The 17,101-nt window shown below is 38.7% G+C and overlaps 2 protein-coding genes across 3 annotated transcripts in view; one reads left to right on the forward strand and one right to left on the reverse strand.

Annotated features, from left to right (window-relative positions):
* The window catches only part of CTNNA2 (catenin alpha 2), a 515,391-nt gene that overhangs the window by 159,696 nt on the left and 338,594 nt on the right, over nucleotides 1–17,101 (reverse strand). The window lies entirely within an intron of this gene.
* LRRTM1 (leucine rich repeat transmembrane neuronal 1) lies at nucleotides 6,991–8,556 on the forward strand. The gene has a single exon (XM_054203180.1). It carries the CDS (start codon nucleotides 6,991–6,993, stop codon nucleotides 8,554–8,556), a length of 1,566 nt encoding a protein of 521 aa, XP_054059155.1.

Here is a 17,101-nt window from a genome sequence, read left to right on the forward strand (position 1 = left end):
AGGCATGACTATCTTTTGTTATGCCTTTAAATATGTCCTTCCAAGACTCCTGACCCGTGATTATTGCTCTTAGACATTACATCAGTTGCAAATAATACGTAATGAAACCATAAATATTTCAGGTAGTCAACAAACCGTCTTCATTTGCAAAAATCACAATGACTTCTATCTGAAATGTGAGTCTTCAACCTGGTTTCTGCATTTTTACTTTTGCGTATGAGCTAATGTTTCAGAACACCTCTACTCTCCCAATAAGATGCAATACACAACGAACCATAATTTCAACACCTTTTTTCCTGAGTTTTCCCCTCAGATTATGGATACCGTCAGAGCAGAAGGATGGAAACATAAAAATCCTGCCTTCTCTATCTGCCAAAATATACCAAGAAGCACACATAACTGAGAATAATACAGTCTGCCAAAGATCCAATTGCCTGTTTGCTATAAGTGCTCTACTACAATCTAACATCTATTTCCACGACTACATAATCGAGCACATATTGTTCAGGTCTTCAGTAATTCCAGGAGTTAGATCTAAGAATATAACAAATTATATAATTTCCAGGTAACGTTATCCAAAAGAGAATTTTCCTGTAAAACTCCCTTTGGAGTCACTTGAAATAGTACCCTCTGTGATGGAAGAGAGCTCAATAAAAGTCTTTATTCAATTTCAAAATACTAGTTTAGCACCGACTTTACCACCAACCTATATTTCTTGCAATGATGTATCTACAAAGGCCAGCATAAGGTTTGTTATCTTTTCTGATTGTGCTTTAAAATACATTTGGAAAGGAGCAAAATAAATGGATTAAGAACTGATTGTCTAATACTGAGAAGAACAGATTTTCTGCTCTGGGAAAATTTTCCAAGAGTAGTTCATCCATTTGTAAAAAGACTTTCCAGGAGACTGCCAGGAACTGCTTTTAACTGGTTCATCCTAGCTTTTAATAATTGATTTCACGAATTCCTCTCAATTCTCTCTACTTCCCGCACCTGAAAGTCTGAAAAGTGTTTACTGCCACTAAAGTTATGTCGTTGATAAAAAGAGCGAAATGTTTTGCATCAGAAAGGCTATCCCAACATCAGACAAATGACTTCTCTATAGCAGGAATTTGCTGTCACGGTTATGCCTGCATCCTCAGGTGGGACTTGCCAGCTCAGAAGTGGCAATGCAAGTTATTCTGGAGAAGGACAAAAAACGCCAGTAAGTGATGGACACATGATGGATTTGGCTACAGGGGAGATTTTTCACAGTCCTAACCAACCTTGCTATTCTGTTACTTTGTAGCGTATTCATGGTTGAATCATCATCCAACCTCTCCAGGCTTGATGAATCTGAGTAAATACAAGATCAACCAACCAACCAACCAACCAACAAACAGGAGAAGCAATGGCATCTATAGCCATCTCGGATTAGCTACACCCATGTATGAACAGAATCCTTTTCATAAAACGGAATCTTAAAACACAAATAAAAATAAAAAAAAAGCATTATAATTTATTCAAAAATAATCCTTACAGATTAACTATCCACAGTAGAAGAGGGCAAAGTAGATGTATTCAAGTGTACAGATAAGCTGTGGCCCATTTTGCTCTTAACCTAATTGGAAATCAATTGCAGTTCATTTGCTGGCACCTCCAGAAACACTTGGGAAGGTCTTGAGACAAACCTTTCTGGAGCGTCTAGCTTAGCATTTCTGAAGGTGGAACTAACTGGTTTCCAATTTACTATGACTAACTAAAACCTTTTCAATAGTTAATCATTGCAGTCTTACACATGCTTCCTCCAAGACATTTTTAGAGATATAAATCAGCAAGAGTTAATTGGTTTAACTTCCCCAAGTGAAAAGTTACCCAAACTTTAAACCAAGGTTTAAAGTTCCACTTTCCCTACAAACCAGGAGTTCCAACAACCCTGTAACTTGACTGTAACACACCAGTCTTTGCTTAACCAGGATGCTATGTGATCTTCAGCAAGGTGTTGATTGGATAACAAAAGGATAGGTTTTACTTGTAACACAAGTCATTTTTCCATTATAGCTGGACATTCACAACCAATAACATTGTATAGAACTTTGACAGCACATCCAGAAATCCATAGGCAATTTCACAGGTACTTAAGAGAGTCAGTAACTCTTTAGCTTATTCAAGTAGTCTACCAGTAACGAATGGAGGAGAGAGAGACACTTCATCTTACCACTGATATATTTTCCTAGAAATTGACATTTCCACACTGCATTGATGATTCTGCACATAGGTCTCTTCTGTGAGTGACTTTATAGAGCTATGACTACCTGCTATTGAATGTGGCTGCTGATGAGAATGGAATGACTGTAATGAGAGGAAAAAGTGTTTATCACATTGTCAAAAACGATAAGGTGATTTACATAAGAATATCTATTATTTAAAGGTAATAACAAATCCAGTGTGTCTGTTCTTCACTACAAGAATTTAATGGTAATTATCACTTTGACTTCTGGAGTTGCCAGGAGTATTTTGGTCAAAACCTTGCATAATATAGTGCATTTTTATATTTACTTAAAGAGCCATGCTACGTAGATGATGGACTTCTTATCAGCTGAAACCCTAAATTCTATACAGAAGGGACGGCTGGCCAAATGTCAGGGATGACCGAGGTATAAATACCAGAGAAATAACAGATTTAATTTGCTTTACTTGGATTCACATCTTTTTCTTCCCTTTTCTGTTTTTAAATGTTTCCTTATACAAAATGACATGGTTCAGTGCACTTGAAAATTAAAGACTACCATACAAGATCAAGGGTTGAGTCTGTCCATTCATGAAAGGAAATTAAAATCACCACTAAAAGTCCCACTTTTTATTACACTGATAGAAACCACTCAGAAAATAGCAGAAGGAAGAAATATACTCAGTATTTAATTTACCTTTTTTTTTTTTTTTCCCTCTGTTCTTTTCGGTTAATATGTTAAAACACGTATATATGCATAGTTAGACATTAGTCACCGGATCCTGATCTTACTTACTCTGTCCGAGCCCCATCTGTACTGGATTGGAAACTCAGGCAGGTTACATATCTAGGCACAAACAGTAATGCTACTCAATACAAGGAATTCATAAGAATGAAATGATTCTGAGGCTAGTTAAATGATATGTGGCATTAAACTGAACACAATATTAAAGACATGTAGACTAATTATATTGAAAAGTGTTTTCCTTTTTCAACCTGAACAATTTTGACAATCACTGCAGGGTGTTGCCAGTGAATTACACTTGTCACTTCCCAGCTAAACTTTCTAAAACTTTACTCATGTTGTTCTTCTGTAACCTACTTTACAATGATTTAATCAATCTCCCTTAAACACATAAAAATGTAGTTTGCACTTCTTAAAATGTTTTATAATAGCACATTTAATAAAGCTAATTTAAATCCGCTAATTTATAGAGATTTGCCAGAGGCTTTGAAACTTCAGAAAATGTGTAAACTTAACAGTTCGGCTGCGATAACAGCTCAGACAGTGGAAATTAAGCCCTTTGCATTACAATCATGTTCAAAGTGGATTCCAAGTTTTATTGAAAAAAAAAAAAGTAGATTTCAAAAATATAGAAGAAAAACAAATTTACAAAAGATATTTCAGGGCTAAGATATATATTCACCCACGTTTGTCTTTTCAGATCCATGTGCCACGATTCTTGAATTTGGTCACTACTCTGCCTCAACATCACAGCCCCAAACATACATTTAGGTCTCCAATTTTAAGACTACTTAGATTCTTTTTTACAAACAAATTTTGGACGAATAAGAGCAGAGTCTCTCATACAATAAACCTCTGACAGAGCTGTGAGATACTGTGCTTAGGCCCATTAATTCTGGGTCCCTAATTCTAGTTGTCAGTCTTCCAGCTGATACTATATGTGTTTGGTACTGTCTGCTCTAACTTCTACCTCTTGAAACCAAGTGATAATAGATTATATGCCAGTGTGGGAATAGGCAGATTGGTTAGGATCCAGGCTGTATCCTGGGTGATAGCAAGAAGCAGCAGCAAAAAAGTATTCCCCTCTTCACAGGGATATATCAAGGAGTTTCATCTCTGCTAGAGGATTTCTTCATTTTATACATAGCATTTAGATGCCAAGGAAGAGATCATTGTCGTCATCTGATTTGCAGAAAATGTCAGCTTTCCTTGAAGACATAGTTGAAATTTTTAGGGCTACTGTTGCAGATCTCTCCCCAAATCGTTATATGGGAGAGGGCAGCAAGTCCTACCCTATGAAGACTCATATGGTGGCTGTCTTTTAAGGGATAGAACCTTGTCGCTTTGAACCTGAAGTTCAAGTCATCTTTTTAAATTTTTTTCCTCCTAATTGCATCAAAATATTCAGAAATGTAATCTGGAATATATTCTCAGACAAGGTTGTTTTAGTCTCTTCTCCTGTTTCAATGTTCTTTTGGTTCTGTCATTTCTTTCCCTCCTGCTTTTGTGCACTGAGAAACAGAATTAAGGTGTACTGCAACCAGTGGACGCTTGCATAAACAGCCTGCTTTGAATAAAACAGCATAATCTCGGGACAGGAAGAACACATTCAGCTTTTGTGCCCAAATGCTAAAACATATAAGAGATTCATTAAAGCATCACATTTTTGCTTTGAGAACACTGAAATGCAAGGGCTGTGAATAGCAGAAAAATGTGAATAAACTGAATTGGGAGCATAAAAGCACATTGATTCCCAGGTTCTAAAACCGCAGTCAAAGTGTTTTATATTTGTAATTTATTTAAGAGTTTTTTTGGCAAATACATTTGTAATGAATCTCCTACACACATTTTTATGCACGAGAGCTTAAGTTTTCCAGGACTTCTGTAAAACAACTTTTACTGCATCAATTACTGCATTCCTTGATCTCTACCAGCACACACTCACAGCAGCCAGCCACACTCAAACACAACGAACAGCTCTAGGATTTCAGAGCTCTGCAATAGACACTTCAAAAACATTTTTTAAAATTAAATTGTTGTGAAAAAGAAAGCAAATGTAACGGTTTTGCCCTGCCTCCTGCATTCCACAGCCGATGTTGACTTAAAATTAACACCATCTTCTGCAATACTTGTATTTCCATGTGAAACTTCTTCATAGAGAATTCATGCAGAATCGTGAGCTGTCAGCTCTGATCGCATTCACCAGCACACAGGCTTTAGACTCTATTTCATAATAGGAAAAGATGGCCAGCATTTTCCTGACAGAAATATCGTATATTTTTCAGTCAGTAAAAATTACAGAGAGAGCTCATTGTCGATGCATTTCCCATAGATTATGAGGACTGCAAATTATCAGACGAGAATTTTTTTGGTACGTGGAACAAAAGCTAGCACAATCTGCAGAACTTATTAACTAATCGGTTTTTAAATCCCATGCTGCCGACATGGTCAGAGTACCCTATACATTGATCTAATTCCAAAAGCACAGTAATCTTTATGCTGCAAGAATTACAGTTTCGTGTGCCATAGCATACACTGCAAAAAAAAAAAAAAAGAAAAAAAAAAAGGCATGTGCTGAACACACACAAAATATGCAGGATGGAAAAAGACCAAATGTAATTAAAGCTTATATGAAACCAGACATTCCTATTTGCAGAGCTCTGGCTGCATTTCTATGAGAAAGAATGCACAGAATTTCAAATCATGCTCTATTTAGACAATGTCAGAAAAAAACCACATCCCCCCCCCTCCCCAACTCCCCCACCCCAAGACTCCAAAAGGCAAATCTCATCATCAGAATTACAGAGAAAAAGCAATCCAAAGATACTGGTTTACATATTCCTTCCCAAACCAAGAAATCAAGTATCTCCCTCTCCCAGCTAATAGCTTATAAATTCAGACTTTAAACAAAAGCAAAAAAAAAAAAAAAAAAAAGAAGAATCCTAATTCTCCAGCTTCCTACTTAGCACTGCCTCGCCGTTGATGATTTGTGCGGCTGTGTGTGCGTGCCTGTTTGAGAAATGGCGAGATAGGCTTAAAGTATTTTCCATTTCATCAAAGAGCATATATTACTTTCCTGGTTCGCTCAAATGTTGGTTTTATGCCCACCCCTTTTCAATCTGCCCATGTCTGAGATGCACAGTGCAGGCGTACAATCATGAGCAGCTTACGACACTCAGTGAACACTAGGTGCCTCTGCATGCTCTAGCAACATACTGCTCAGCTGAAGGGAAGGGATTCTTGCTGTCTCTCTCTGCTCTAAGCATCACCTAACAAGCAAAGCGAACAAAGAATGGGAAATAAAGCTACCCTTAGCCGGTCAGTGAATGAAGGGTAATCTCTCTATGGAGTAAAGGTTGTGCCGGTCAATGGTCGTTGCAAATGATGGACATTAAACAGATTGACAAATCCTGTGGAGTCGTTAGTAAAGAGTTTGGAGTTTTTTTCACGCCACAGTGTTAACTGCAGAGAAAAGGACAGAGGGAGAAGGAGAAGATCAAGCTCATGTACATAGTTCTGAAACTTGCAGGTCCTAGGAGTCAGCTAAAAAGCTAGCTGGACAAGCCTTTCGCTCTTTGAGCAGAAGCGAAGTGAGACATTGTGAGCTTGCCAGCCTTGCACAAAATTGAAAGGGACTGAATTTGTAGCACAGAGGGGTCTTTTTTAGCTCTGCATATAATTAGTCCAAACACAAAGGAAGCAACTGAATGGAGGTTGTCACTCTCTGGAAAAGGGTGGGTAAGACACTTTTTAATTAAATTCTTTCATGAAGAAAGATTTTTTTTTCTTTGCTGCAGCATTTAACATGAACAAAATCACTATCATTTTACCTTTGAATGTCTGTGAACTTTAATGCTGCACAGCTCCTGCATGCTGTAAAGTGAAATATTTGCCTCTGTGTTTGTTCTGTTTGCTGTTTTGCTTTGGTTTTCTGGCTTTGTTTTGTTTTTTGCTTTTTTCCCTTAAATAAAATATGATGTAGAATTTGAAAAGATTCAATGGACATTCTCAAGCATATTTGGAAATATTCTTGCTAATGGATTTCCTTCTTATCGGTCTCTGTTTAAACTGGCTGCTGAGGAAGCCCCCGGGGTTGATATTGTGTACGCTGGGTATCTTTTCTAAAATGCTTCCAGCCGTGAATAGTGGGTGTCCACAGCTATGTCGGTGTGAGGGCAGGCTTTTGTACTGTGAATCACTGAATCTTACAGAGATGCCTCGCAACCTGTCGGGCATGATGGGCTTGTCTCTGCGGTACAACAGCCTTTCAGAGCTGCATGATGGACAGTTCACAGGGTTAATGCAGCTCACGTGGCTCTATCTGGATCACAATCACATTTGCTCAGTGGAGGGGAATGCCTTTCAAAAATTGCGGCGAGTTAAAGAGCTCACCCTGAGTTCCAACAAAATAACCCAACTGCCCAACACCACTTTCCGACCCATGCCAAACTTGCGCAGTGTGGATTTATCATACAACAACCTACAGTCTTTGGAGCCTGACCTGTTTCACGGGCTGAGAAAACTAACAACTTTGCACATGCGGTCGAACGCCATCAAGTTCGTGCCAGTGAGAATTTTTCAGGACTGTCGCAGCCTGAAGTTTCTAGACATAGGATACAATCAGTTAAAGAGCCTGGCTCGAAACTCTTTTGCAGGCTTGTTCAAACTCACTGAGCTGCACCTCGAGCACAATGACTTGGTGAAGGTGAATTTAGCCCATTTTCCCAGGCTCATCTCCCTGCACTCCCTCTGCTTGCGAAGGAATAAAGTTACCATCGTAGTAAACACTTTGGACTGGATATGGCAACTTGAAAAAATGGATCTCTCCGGCAACGAAATCGAATACATCGAACCTCATGTTTTCGAAAGCGTACCTCACCTCAAATCCCTGCAGCTGGACTCCAACCGGCTGACCTACATCGACTCCCGAGTCCTTGACTCCTGGAAGTCCCTCACTAGCATCAGCCTTTCTGCAAACGCCTGGGATTGCAGCCGTAACGTTTGCGCCCTGGCCTCCTGGCTGAGCAACTTCAAGGGTCGCTACGACAGCAATCTGCTCTGTGCCACCCCTGAGTACGCACAGGGCGAGGATGTTTTGGACGCGGTGTACGCTTTTCACTTGTGTGAAGACGCGGCAGACCCAACGAGTGTTAACACCCTCTCCCCAGTAACGAACAACAGCGACCAAACGTTCAGCTACGGCTCTGCCACTGCCACGTACGACGTGCAGGACAGCGAAGGGGACCAAACAACATATGCCATAACCGTGACCATGCCCAGCGAGAACTCGGAGAACGCCGTTCAGATTCACAAGGTGGTGACGGGGACCATGGCACTGATTTTTTCCTTCCTCATCGTGGTTTTAGTGTTGTACGTCTCCTGGAAGTGCTTTCCAGCCAGCTTAAGGCAACTAAGACAGTGCTTTGTAACACAGCGCAGAAAGCAGAAGCAAAAACAGACCATGCATCAAATGGCTGCCATGTCAGCCCAGGAGTATTACGTTGATTACAAACCCAACCACATTGAGGGAGCCCTGGTGATCATTAATGAGTACGGATCTTGTTCCTGTCACCAGCAGCCAGCGAGGGAATGCGAGGTGTGATTTGCCTTGGGGATTTAAACAGTGTGCAACCAAATAACAGCGTGCAGGCAGACAGTGGCACGGGGGGGATTGCTGTGCTTTGCTGGTGGTTTCCGACGTGCTCCTCTGCCGAAATTGTTAAGAGGAGCTGTCTGAAAGACTTGATATTTTAGCTTTATTGTGTCTTAAAAATCTTCAGGACAGTCAATCTTAAGATTTCATTTGCTAATACTCCCTTTGAAGATCTGTCAATATTCAGGAATCTGAGAGTGTAAAAAGGTACCAATTATTGATCTTTTGTAAACTAAGAAAACTGTTTAAAATAAAAAAAAATAGCATTTACAGTTTTTACAGACTGGTGTATATTACATGAATTGTTCCCTGTATACAAAATGCAACAGTTTAACCTCTTTTTCTCTTCATACTGAGTGTTGAAATGAAAGTCTAGGAGCAAAGAAGCCACGTAAAATAGCAAGCTTAAAATTAACCAGATGGCTTCCCATTGTAATTAGTACACATTCGCTTACATCATGTTACTGAAGATATGAAGCATGACACTGAAATTCTATTTTTGTTAATGTGCTACCTGTAACTGGATGTCAGTACAACAAGGAGCCAGTGCACCTCAGAAAGGCTAAAGTTTTGACCGTGTCCCTGGGGCAGGATTTCTGAGGATTTTTAAGTACAGTTCACTTGTTAGTTGCTTTAAGATCCGTAAAAACTGCATCATAACCCCTAAAAGTATTTTGTATCAAACCTGATCATATTGCAAAGTCTTACTCAAAAGAAAAAACAGCAAACAACAAAAGTCAAACCAAAACACTGCCAAAAAAAAAGTGCTTATCATCTTTTTTTTTTTAAACAAGAAAGACAAAAAAATCTAAATTTAAGGGCTTTTACTAGCATTTCCCACTATTATCCTTGTTTTGATATATACCAAGAGCAAAGAAACCCTTGCTTTGTGCACTGTGGTGCCATGGTGAATGGAGAAGAGCAAAAGCTATTCGGTTCTTAGTGGTGAAACCTGTGTGTGTTGCAAGAGTAAAACCTCAGCTGTAACACTGTCAGAGTCAGAGAGTTGTTAGAACATACTTCTGGGTCCTTTAGGAAACTGCTAGCAAAGCCTGTCTCATGTCCCTTACTTTCACCACCAGCCTTCACTAACAAAACAAGTCTAAAATTTCTGCAGAGGCTGAAAGTATACAAACCCTCCTTACTAATGACTGATAAATGGACTTGATGGATATGAGCACTGATTTAATAATGTAGAATCACACAGCTGTTTTATTTGACTGCCCTTAAATAAAGGCTTCCTTTCCTTGTATTTCGGATTTTTCATTCCAGTATGTGAACAACCTACTGATTGATCTTTTCAACAACTCCTCTCATACTAATGAAGATGAGGTAGTTTTATAACATCAGGCAGAGCATCTTGAATTTTTTTTCATACAGCATTACATGCTAATAAAATGTTACAGATAATGAATTGGGTAACATTTTTATGCTTTGTACGTATTTCTCTATCCTTAGGTTACCACCAATAGAGGAAAAAATCAGAAATCTAACATATATTTTAATTTAACAAAGGTTTTTTTCTTTTTTTATAGCATCAAAGTACCACCTACTCTTAAAAGGCTACAGCAGACTTATAAACGCAGAGAATAGGCACAGAACAAACCATTTTTTTTTCCTGCATAGTAGGTTTTAGGCATTAATTTTAAACACAAGGAGTGAATTTAAATTTTTTTTCTGACTGATACCATTTTTAAGGAGTCAGAACTTATTTTCCTCTATTTGGTACATCTCATCCTGTTTAATATTAAATATGACAATAGCTTTTAAATCAAAATTTTTATTTAGTGAGATGATAATGTCATCTGTGAAAGCAATGAGATTATGTATTGGGAGAGGACTTTTTCATAGAAAATTTGATGAAAATCAACTGCTTTTTTACTAAAGTCACTAAAAATTCACCCACAGCTTTGAAACAAACTGGCACTGTTAGAACTAGGCTCTTCTCTCTTGAAACAAATGCACATTTCTGTTTCTATGCCTCAAACCCATAAGGGCCTGATCCATCCGGGAACTCCCAAGTGACCTGAGGGGTTGAGTGTCCAGATATGAACCTAACAGTGAGGGCAGAGAGTAGGTAAGGAGCCCCTTGTTTCTTTGGGTGCCCGATGACATTTTATGAGAAAATATTTTATGCCATTCTAACTGAGGGCCAAAATGTATGTCTTTTCCCCATTAAACCCTTCTCTGAAATCAATAGGGAATTTAACCGTGAAAAATTGGCTCTCTAACTTTGGACTACTTATACGTTCCTCAAATCAACATACAGCACCGCAACCAGAAGGACTGAATGCAGCTAGTTGCCAGGAAACTTCCAAACCCACCCAAGATTGTTACAATATTGTCTGCATACAGTAAAAAAAAAAAAAAAAAGAATTAGCTTTATTTCTATAGCGACCCCCCTGTTGCTATGAGGAACCGTATTGGTGCGGTCGTGGTTTTACCCCTGTAAATCTGATGCAAGACTGATACTGACACACAATCATCCTGTGGTTGTATTTCTATGTATTTTTAGCATATTTGTGGGTTGTATTTTAAACACACTAGTGATTGCACCCCTCTGAAATTATTCCTGCTGTTTATTGGTGTTAGCAACCTCAAGCTATGTTTGCAAAGACGTGAGCAATTCCGCCTTTGGAATTTATTCACCTCTGTGCTTCATGCATCTTGCATTGACAGCTCAAGTAAACTGAACAGAACATTTTTCTTTAAAGGTGCAGTGATTTCCTAAGTGAGAGCTGATTTTGGTATTGCCTGTTGCCATTTCTCCTGAAGAGAGGTAATGACCACCAATGACTTGCCACCCTTAGCAGGATGATGGATGGATCCTCCATATAGAGCACAGCATTTATTAAATTTCAGAAAACAATACATTTCAAAATCCTCATTCAGAAATCTTTTCTAAGGGGAGTATCTTCTGGAGACAAGCTCCTCATGATCTCCAGAGGATATCTGGAGATCTGGATACCGTCTGAATATCTACTGGTGGAAAGAGGGGTGTCACTGCTATTACATGGCAGGAAGGTACTCCACACCTGAAAGTTTGCATGAAAAATATATGGACTGTAAAGAAATAAAGGAGCAAGTGTTTCATTTCAATACAGCTAGTGCAAATCCAGTTATTCATCCTGCTCCAGGCTGCTCGCATTAGTATATATGAGAGTTGTTATATTTGTACTGTATTTATAGCAACTGCAGGGACAAATTTTCCCTAACTCTTTCTTCCAAATTTCATGTTCACCAACTGTCCAGAGATATGTCATTCCCTCTCTGATGATGCCCTTATTCTGGCTTATGAAATGGCTTCAAAAAAAAAAGAAAAGGAACAACAATAACAAAAAGATGCTTTCGGGGTTAGTTGTGACAGTTTGTTGTTCAGAAGATGCTTGGGGAATATCGAAGGGATGAAAATATTTTAAATATTCCTCTTTTAATGTTCCACTTAATAGGACTAATCTTTTTATGATTAGGTAATTAATATTATTTTATTTTTATTTAAGTGTCTTTTAACATACAAGACAGGGAGAAATGCAAGCAAAAGAACTACCTTTTTTGAAGATGGTTAACACTACCAGTGTTATAGATCTCTAATATGCAATCTCTTGCTGCTAACATCAATACACACTCACAGTGCACCCAGTGATGAAGGAACTGTTGCTGTGTATGCTTTGAATGTATATAAGGGATGATTTATTTTCCTTTCTGTCTTTTTCCTTCCTTTCTGTACTACTTTAAAAAAAAAAAAAAAGTTATATGAAACCACAGAATCAATGCTAATGTACCACATTCTGTTTCTGCCCTGAATATATAAAATACAAAGAAATTCTGTGTTAAAGCTGCAAATTCCCTCCTTTACCACGCTGTTTGAGTACTGCAGGGGGTTAGGCCAAGGGGATGCTCTGTTCCTCCATGTGCACAGCAATAGCTAGATGCTCTGTACCAGTCTGAAGATGCAGTCCCACGCCTGGTTCATAACTGCCTTGCCACAGAAAGATCATTAATGATACCTCAGCATATTTTTGTATGCTTTAATATATTCTGTATGTTTTTATGGCTAAGACTTTGAGGGGCACTTGAAATGAGCCTATTTGATCATTTTTCTTTGGTTTTGATAAAAAGCCCCACATTTGCTTTTGAGATGGACTAAATTTGTTTCTTGTATGTGTCTTTTTCTGCATTAGTAGCAAAAGGACACCCTGAATACCCCTCCCTTTCCCCTCAGCTTCTCCAATGGCATTCAGAACGGCAAATAAGGAGTATTAAACTAGGAAGCTTATTTCTTGTGCTATAACAATAATAACAGTAATAATAATAAAAGAAATGGAGAAGAGACAAAAGATGAGAGAAAAGACTGGAGTAACGACAACTAAATCAGGTTGTTGCTCGCTCCCTTTGCTTTTTCTTTTTTAAAGATGAAAAATCTAAAGGACTAGCACAGATGAAAAGCCAAGACTGAAGGTGGGTGGAGAAAGCAGTTTTAAAAACTGAGCAAGCAGGGATGAAACAGCTTCTGGCAAGGAGGGTACAACACTAAATAGCTTCATTGAGCAAGAAAGAGAAAAGGAAAGGCTGAAGGAACAGGATGAAAGGGAAGACCAGAACCGGTGAGAAGGCAAGGGGACCACTGGGCACACACGGAAAACAAGATTTCTCAGTGCCTTCACCTCCCACATTGAAACTGTGGCAAGGACAACAGCAGAGATTTAAGAAAGATACCCAGCATCTCTCTCTGCCTCTCTTTTTCTCCCTGTCTTTTCAAACTCACAGTCACACACAAACACTCTCATTTACAGAGGCGCAGACGGACATGCTTTCCCAAACACACACGCACGCAACCCCGTCATTTCCTCAGCCGCCTCCCTGTTCCCTGGGAGCACAATGTCCCCCTCATCCATCATTTTGTTCGCTGAACTCCAGCACTGTGCCTCTTCCCCTAATTTTTTTGGCTGGACTTCTTAGCTACCCTAGTCACAGCTCACAACAGACTTTCTAGAAAATCAGACCTTTCTACCCAAAATATCTCTTCTGTTTCCCCATCCCTTAAGAAACCCTCTGTTAGAGAGAGGGGTGATCTTGAGCCATAGCAGATTCTCCTGCTAATTATATCCACACTCATTCTCCCTTATATTCAGTTTTCATATTCACAGCTATTATGACAAACAGATCTGAGATACTTTAGCTGTGTTCAGTTTATCATTATGCACCAAGGTTACGCTTTTCCTTGACCTGCTCAAACCACTCTAATATTAACAAATTGAGCATTTATATGGGTTCCTTTCCAAGTATGAAGTTGATTAGGAATTTAGGATATGCCGGTGATTTAAAGATTAACCTTTCATGTAATTACTGACATAAACCAGAGCCATTAAGGTATTAGAAACAACTATTCAGAGTGTATTCCACATAAAAAAAAATATCACGTTTAGAGCCATGCAAAAGACTTTCCATACCAGCCAATTTTTTTTTTTTTTTTTTTTTTTTTTACAGCAGAAAAACCTGGTGAAAGGAAAGGAGTAAGCGCAGTCTACCTGTAAAGTTATGTAGAGGAAAGCACAGCTACAAAAATATTACAGAAACCAAGCAACAATCTTCTGCTGGCAAGACACAGCCTGTAATTGGGTGGGTGGCTGTGAAGATCCAAGATGAATGCTGCAGAGCACTGCAATTTTATTGCGGTGTGTCTGCTTTAAAGTGAACACATTTGCAATGAAACCTGTATTTCCGTGAGAACAGGGCAATTGTTTTTGTTATAAAGATAACGTCACTTGTTGTCATTCAGACACAATTATTCAGCCTTTAAACCAATTACTGTTCTTATTCGCTTTTGCTGGTGTGATAGTTTGGTGAGACAGTCAAATGTAACAGGCTGCACTGAATGGAGTTTGAGTTCAAAGTACTCAGATTTGTATTACAAGAGAAGAAACTCAGTGTAAAATAAACATCAGCTTTTCACCTTTTCCTCCACCTCTCTTCCCCAAAATCCAGATATGTACATCACTTATAGAAATTAGAGAAAATTGGCAGTGGCCAAAGGATAATATTATGTGAGCCTGTGCTTTGCAAAGAGCACCTACTATTCTGCTAAGGCACTTTTTATTTTAAACCATTTCACTGCTCTCATGTTCTTCACATCCTCACCAGACACAGTGACTACCGCCAGAAAGATGTCTTTCAACACGGGTGCTATGGGAACATGACCAATTCGGTTCCATTTCTGAGCTAACAAAGACTAAATCCAAGATTTCAAAGGTAACGGGTAAGTATAAAAATCTACTTCATCACTGAATTACCATTTTTAGCACAGCAGATTTCTCTGACTGACATGGTTAGACAGTAAGCCGGGTCGTTCATTTATTACAAACTTTGTTCTGGCCTTTTTCGTGATGTATCTTCCTCCTAATAGCAAATCGGAGCACGACACCGGAGAGAGCACTAAAAATTGTATTTTCAGTAAAATCTGAGATTAAAAAAAAATGCATGGACATATCAAATTGATTTAAGGGTTTATCCAATGAAGGATGCAGCTTATATATACAAAACCTCCCTGAAGTAGCACACCTCTGTACCCTAGTGGTTACAATAAGATACAAGCAAACATCCTCCTAATAGCTGGGGGACTCAAACTGGAAACAGATTTCTGAATATCTTTTAAAATATATACTTTCCCTCTAATTTTTATCCCTTTTTACCCCCCTCTCCCATTTTTCATTCCCAGAACCTCACAAGCAGAGTGAATCAAAAAGGGGGGGAGGGAAGAGGGAAACCCTGAAAATCCCAAACTAAACTGCAACAACAGTCCACAACTGTTGAATTCCAGAAGTTTTCATTCTTTTAAGGACTGTCAACCCTTTGAAACACACCTGCTATCAAACCTCTTTGCAAGACGAGAGGTGGAGTAAGCTCCCGGGAGTAAACCTGAATCTGTCTCTGTAGTTCAGTGCCTCTACTGACAGTCAGGCTTGCTAAGAGAGCCTGGTAAATATTAAAGAATGTTAATAATAATGAGATAAACCACCTAGGGATTTTTTCCCTCCCCTCTTTTTTTTTAAACTTGGCTCCTTACTAAAGTTTACCTTGACAGAAAATTTACTTCTCTGATCCAGATTATTTCCCAAAGCAATTTTTTCAACAGCAAACAGAAATATGTGGCTGCTGCTAAAAGGTTTGCAATCCCCATGCTAAAGAGGCCATTGCATGTCAAATGTTTACCCTAATTTCATGTAAATGTCACTCCATATTGGACATTCTGTATTTCTTTACTGGCATGTGCAGCTGCCTCCATCTTCACAAACTTTCCCCTTGCGCTGTAGCTACCTTTACAAACAGCCCAGAACCCAATGCAACTGTCAGATCAAATTCCCAAACAACAACTGGATGTAATGAATTTATTATGTAATTGCTGTAGTCTAATAAATTGAATGTGAATCCTATGGCCTGAAAGACAAAGAAATAATGGAGACAATAAACGAGTAGAAGAAATGCATCTGACATACAATCTATGGGGAAAAAACCCCACAAAACAGAAAACACTGCATGGGACAATGCTTAAGCTTGCAGAAGACGGAAAGCATTGAACATTGACTGCAAAACGGTGAATTACACAGGATAGAGAAAATCACTGCTAAAAAATAAAGGGGAAAATTGAAAAGGGGCCAGTGCCCATCAGAGATCAATCAGAAAGGGAATTAGGTGATAACCAACATAGGAGAAACTCATCAAGGGAAAGCAAAGCACTGGGGTGGTATTTGATGGCAAAACGAGTATATACAAACACGGGTTTGCAGCGGGGGAAACAGCAATCCATGAAGTCCCCATGAAGCTGAACTCCCAGCTTATTCCTCTGTCCACCTTTGCTCTGTCATGATGGGCTTTTTGGTATGTTTTAAAAAAATTTTAACTATTTTATTGCTGTTATGTACAGAACTGGACCATTGGAGATTGTGTTTTTTACTTTATGTTACGTATGCTAAACCAATAGTTGTTACTTCGATGGGTAGCACTTCCAGCCTGAAGTAAACCCTATTGTATTCGGTTTGTGAATGTATTTCTGTGATTCCAGAAACTGTTAGGGATTACATTAGGTTAATTTTAGTTGGTGGAATGCAGATCTTCCCAAAAAGTTCCCCTAAGTAGTTTTATGAAGTTACATTGTGTATCTTTCATTTTAAAAAGAAGTTGAAAACTTTTCTTTTTTTTCCCTGGTTATGTTTTCCCATTATGTAGAATATTCTAGCCCAAATCTGTCATTTTTCATTAGCAGAGGAGTCAAGCTATGGCTGTTAATGATGACTCTTAATGAGGATTTGACGAATAACTCCTGGAAAATCAAACTTGAAACAAACACTAAAATCTATCTCAGATCTATTGTTTCCAGGTAATGGAGATGTTAGCAATTGGGAAATAAAAGTTAGGGAGTTTAAAGCACTAGGGCATTTAGAACAACAAATCAGGACATCCAAATGGTGTTTACCAATAATTTTTTTTTTTAATAAAA

Source organism: Rissa tridactyla, chromosome 5 (assembly GCF_028500815.1).
Source record: "Rissa tridactyla isolate bRisTri1 chromosome 5, bRisTri1.patW.cur.20221130, whole genome shotgun sequence".
Lineage (NCBI taxonomy): Eukaryota > Metazoa > Chordata > Aves > Charadriiformes > Laridae > Rissa > Rissa tridactyla.